Raw genomic sequence first — 6,000 nt, 5'->3', positions numbered from 1 at the left:
CTTCTTTTTTAACACCGCTTATTTTATATAGCGTAGCGTAAAAAGCGCCTCACTATTTTCTGGAGAAATCACAGGCACTGACTGTCGCAGACTGTAAATGCGGTTTTCCCAAATTGGTTTCGTCGATTGAATCCGGTTTAGGCCGGGATATCAAATTAGACCGGGTGTAGCTATTTGGCCAATGGTACCATTCAGTATTGTGTGCACGGTGTTTGCGCAACGAAATCTGTTGGGTAATATTCTCTCTTCCTGTAAGTTCCACTCTCTGGGAGGAGCCCCGATATTACGGCTTAGGCCAGTAGAGACTAGAGATGAGAACTGTATGCTAATCATCCGACATCTTACGGCACTCGCCAGTAGTGCCTCAGTGACACAAATCAGTGGCGGATCCAGAACTTGAGCTAAGGAGCGGGCCTGGGTTTTTTTGCTTGCCCTGCTGACTTTTCATCCTTCTGCGATTTTCTTTACCCTGGCCCTTCCCCTAGATCCGTCACTGCAATTTGGTAAATACAAAGAAATAATAGGTTTCCCCTATTCCCTACATCAATCAATCAATAAAACACAACTTTCCACTGGTAAATGGGGCATTGGTTGCTGCACCGGATTAGCTGTACCAGGTTAGCCCAGCATCAAGTGAGGAACAGCCCCCGTTTATTGATAACTTCAGATAACCTTAGATAGTGTACGTTATATGAAACTGAACAAATACATTGAAAACTAGTGTGCCTGCTGCCCGCCAGGAAAAAAACCCTTTTCTTTAGGAGGAAACCTGATCCCTCTCGAATGCAGAGCCAGGCACATAGGAACCTCGAGGGAGAGAGGTTGTAAGCTACATTAATGCACTATTTAGACAAGCTATCTGTAATGATATGTATACAGTATATTTCATAAAATAAAATTAGCACATGTTGGTAGCAGCGCCAGTCTAGAATGATTCCCCAAGTAAAATCCCGCCAACACACGATCTCGATTCTGATGTTGCCATGACAACTGTCAAATCTCCTGCGAACCGGGAAAACGTAAATTTGCTGCTAATCTACGAACCGCAGCAAATAGCAAGTTTTCCCTATTCCCTACATCAATCAATCAATAAAACACAACTTTCCACTGGTAAATGGGGCACTGGTTGCTGCACCGGATTAGATTCTAAAGAACGGGGAAGCAAATATATTCTATGATTAACAAAATTAATAAGTCAAATTCCTAGCGATTTGGAAACGAGTAGACGATGATCAATAGAATCTTCCACATAACCATCCTTTGCTGACTCGGACCGCCATCTACCGTGACGCTTCCAGCATCGGTCGGAGACCTGTGCATTAGCAGCAGTGGTGGCACCGCCTGCCCGAAATGAATGCAAACTAATATTGGTAGAATCTGGGACAAACTCTTTCAAAAGGTTTAAAATTGATTCTCTGGCTCTGGTATAGCTCAATGGCTTGACTTTCTGAATAAGTTTAATTCCAGACTTAACTTTAACTAATGGTTTAAATAAATAATCTGAAGTTGCTTTAGAGGTATCAATATTTGCAAGTAACATATACTTTTCTAGGGTCATGACTGGACAAGTTACTTTATCAGATCGTGAGATTACTACTTCATCATCTTTTCTGTATTGATCTGTCTTGCTCTTATTAACATGTATAGTTAAGTGAGTAGCGCAAATAGCAATATCTTTAATAGTGAGGTATGCAAGCTCACTGAACCTGAAAAACCCGGCAAATAGCAACAATGCCATAGAGATATCTCTACGTATTAGTAATTCATTATTGTCTGCATATTTCTCACAACATCTTGTTAGGGTATCTTTAGAAATAGGAGTTTTCTTTGTCACCGGTTTTGCATTTTCCCTTTTGGCCCCTTCAATAACGGTTTTAACAAAAGGGTTAACCATTGGATTGGCAACTCCAGCGATATCATGTACCCATTTCAATGCAGAATAACTTGTTTCTATAACAGAGGCTGACGTGCCGATAGAGGATAAATGACTAAAGAACAAGGCAATGTCAACAACAGTAGCTGGAAAAGGAATTAACTTGTTATCCTTGGAAAATTCAATCCAACGCTTAAGGGAATTACTATAATTAACAACAGTTCCACTGGCTTTTGCTGCCAGCGTAGTTCGTTTCAGCACATCAGCTAAATGTAAAAGGTGTGGGTTTCCACTGGATTTGGCCCGTTCCTGGATGTCTGCCCAAATGCCATGATTGAAGAGGTTCAAACCTGCGAGACAAAATAGGAAATATATGTGCAAAACATCCACATTGAACAGTAAGGTCTATAGCAAAAATGTCCCAAACCTAAGGAAGTGGTGTCCATGTGGGTGATTACACAAACTCTTAGTATAAAACAGAAATACAACTCGGATCTACCACCTGGGGTAATGTCAATCGAGTAAGCCACCTGTGGGCTACATACCATAAGCCGCCTGTGGGCCACATATGATAAGCTGCTTCTGACCTGCATACCCTAAGCCACCTGTGGGCTACACACCACAAGTCACCTGTGGGCTTAATTCCGGCATAAACTGAGCTGCCTGTGAGCGGTACAACCCAATACCTTTGAGCAGTGTAACATAACAATTTGGGCAACCTGAACTGGGCCACCTGTGAGCATCATGATAAACCCCATCCTCGAGGTAGTTTACTACACGTCAATCTTACGAAACTATGCTTCTGATGTGAAATCGTCAATCTAGCTAGTTAAGACTCTATGCATTTGTCACATAGACCTTTGGTTGACAGACAAAATCCCCTGTTGCTTCTTCTCTCTTGAACATTCTGCCAATTGACATATACTGCTATGAGCTTGAAACTGAGTGGTTCACCATGAAACATGGAGTTGTATGTTCTGCCTCTAACAGTTGCCGCGGAAACGAATTCTGGTATACCCACCCAGTCTGTTACACATTTGGCCAAATGACTGCCATCGGGGAATAAACAAGGCCAAAACGTTGCTCCTCTCCACAATGGAATTACTAGTGCCCCTCTTGCTTTGCAAATCTCAAAATGTTTCCATGTCCTGACAATTTGATTTGGTGGGGAAACCACCCGGTTATTCTCTCCTTGCCAGTTAATGGAGAAGGCATCAACGCCCTCACAACCCGGGTTCCAGAAGCGAGAATTGAATCGATTGCACTTGGTGTTGTACCAGGTGGCAAATCGATCGATGGTGAAAGGACCCCAGAGAGTTGAAACCCATTGGAAAATATTAGGATGAATTCCCCAATCATCCACATCTGTCAATTTACTAAGATAGTCAGCAAGTTGATTCTCTTCCCGTGCGACCCAAATTGGTGTAATTACAATGTGATACTTTGCACAGAGATGGACAATATCCTCAACAACTGCCTGCAAGTGTGCGTTCATGCTTCCCCTATAAATTATTCGTATAATGTTCTGATTATCTGTATGCCACTGTACCACATGTCCTTGCAAGGTACTACCGATAGACAGTAACATGTTGTGTTCTGCTTTGAGCTCTCGCCAAGTGGAACTCGTGGCTTTTTCATCACTCGCCCATTGTCCATGGCAAATTAACTTCCCCTTGTCTGAGACCACATAACCCCCGTAACCCTGTTCTGAGGCATCTGAATATACTACAGAGTCAAAACTTTGAGGTTCATTGAACAATTTCCTGCCATTCAGCGCAGTAACATTTGTGTGCCAAAAATTTAGTTCTTCTATCACTTTTGGGGAGCAAGGAATAATTGATTCCCAGGACGTTCTGCTTTCTATTGCATAATACATATGTCTGCTGTGTAGATAGACACTTGGTCCGATGGCCTGTGACATGGAAACTATGCTGCCTGCAACTTGTGCTAGGCCTTTAGCTGTAACCCTATCTGGGTTGGTCAAAATGACTGAAAGAGATTCTTTAAGTTAAGCCACCCTGGATTCAGTAACATACAATTGGTTCTCTGACATATTAAATACATGACCAAGCCAGGTCTGAACTAGCGCTGGCTACCAGTTGCACTTACTGACGCTCAAAACAAACCCTAGTTTGCAAAGGCCTGTCTCAACTACTCTGGCGTCTGTCGATGCAGACTCTAATGAGGAGTTGCCTCCTAAGCCATCATCCAGAAACATGCATACTTTTATGCCTGAACTTCTCCAATGACTTACTGCAGGTTTGAGAAGTTTGGTAAATATGCACGGGGCTGTGGACAAGCCAAATGGTAGTAAATTGAACATAAAATATGTTAGTTTACCATGATAACACCATTGAAAACCCAAATAGATTCGATGAGACTCGAGAATTTCGACATGATGGTAGGCACTTTTAATATCAAAGGTATACAGGTAGTAACTCTCGCCCAGTAGTTGCTGAGCTGTGGTTATGTCTTCGCACTTAAACTTGTATTTAAAAAGGTGGGGGTTTACACGGCGTAAATCTAATACCAACCGTTTTTTCCCATTGTCCCAAACGGATACCGACAAAGGATTGACCACCCATGGCTGACTGTCAACAATACTGACACACTGATTGACTAAGAAGTCATCTATGGCTTTGGAAACAAAATCACCATTATCAAAGGCGGACTTGTTATTCCACAGGGCAACCGACTGGGGGATTGTAAGCAGCGGTAGTTTGTAGCCCTCTTTTATTATGCTTAATACAGATTAAGTGGGCGATAACTCTTCCCAAGCATGCAAATGCGTTTTAAGACGGCCTCGAACTTGATCAATAGGAGCAGATTCACTTTCAAGAAAGTCCCCTTTATCAATAGACGAATTGTCTACTTCTTCCCCCGGTTCGCCCTCCTGAAAACTAACAACACTACAAGTGTCATTACTTTGTGAGAAAAATTCTGCATTGAACAAATTCATATTAAGGTTACTTAACTTCTTTCCTTCATGTGTTTGAGCAACAGCCAGTAGGGGGCACTCGCTCCTCCAATGACCTACTTTCCCACAACTGAAGCACGATCCGCTTCTTCTGAATGGACCACTGAGAACAGGCCCTCTCATAGTACCAGCTACAACAGATGAACGAGGGAATGTGTTTCCAGGAGAAGCGAATTGGTTAGAGGATGAGCTGTTAGTATTAACTGGTCTTGGGAGTCTACTAAACGAAGCGCGGCTCTTCGTCACTTTGGTAGCACGTGTTTAGGCTATCTTCCTCTGTGCTTCTTTCTCGGCTTTTTTCATCTTTTTTGCGTCGTCGTCGTTATCTGCTAACTCATTGTCTAAACATTCTCCCACTGTTTTCCACCCGTATTCTGAACGGTCAGCCATTAGAATGAGCTTCTGGCGCCCGTCTATTAGTTCAATACCTTCGTCTAGCTTGGTAATGCAGGCATCTTGTTTGTGAGCTAAGATGGCTTCCTTGGCTTCTGTGACAGCGGCTTTGACCTTCTCATTGTGTTTATATTGCTGTGGCCCTTTTTTCTTGAATGACCGAGGTTCAGTGAACCGCATCCGTTTTAGTTCGTTCATTTGGGACTCGTGGGCTTTGGCGGAGACGTCTTCCAACTGCCGTTTCATGCCTTCTATCTTGGTGTCGAAGATGGTCGACAACTTCTCAAGCATTGTAGCTTGTTGACACTCAATTTCAGCTTGAACCGTCGCGTCCATGGTATTTGATGTTGGCAGTGTTGATAGACTCGATTTCTTCTACGTCTTTGCTCGAACGGAATTGATCTAGCACTGATTTTGACAATTTGCTGGGCTGCGGAATCTCAGAACTACGCAGAAATAAAATTAGCACATGTTGGTAGCAGCGCCAGTCTAGAATGATTCCCCAAGTAAAATCCCGCCAACACACGATCTCGATTCTGATGTTGCCATGACAACTGTCAAATCTCCTGCGAACCGTGAAAACGTAAATTTGCTGCTATTCTACGAACCGCAGCAAATAGCAAGGTTTGACGTGTATTTAGTCAAAACATTTAATGATTTATATCATGTTTTCAAACATTTAACAACATGAAATTGAGCGTAATTGCATAATCTTAGCATAAAAAAAAAGCTGACCAGAGATCTAGTTTAGTTTAAA

The 6,000-nt window shown here is 42.6% G+C and overlaps 1 protein-coding gene across 1 annotated transcript; it reads right to left on the bottom strand.

The window, feature by feature from the left end:
- Window positions 1-5,089: 5,089 nt before the first annotated feature.
- On the bottom strand, window positions 5,090-5,940 carry LOC149098516 (uncharacterized). Its single transcript, XM_089278018.1, has one exon. It carries the CDS (start codon window positions 5,577-5,579, stop codon window positions 5,112-5,114), a length of 468 nt encoding a protein of 155 aa, XP_089134144.1. The 5' UTR covers window positions 5,580-5,940; the 3' UTR covers window positions 5,090-5,111.
- Window positions 5,941-6,000: the final 60 nt, after the last annotated feature.

This window comes from Orbicella faveolata, unplaced genomic scaffold (assembly GCF_042242905.1).
Source record: "Orbicella faveolata isolate gen_17 unplaced genomic scaffold, um_ofav_v1 contig_46, whole genome shotgun sequence".
Lineage (NCBI taxonomy): Eukaryota > Metazoa > Cnidaria > Anthozoa > Scleractinia > Merulinidae > Orbicella > Orbicella faveolata.
This window is presented reverse-complemented; position numbering and strand designations above follow the sequence as displayed.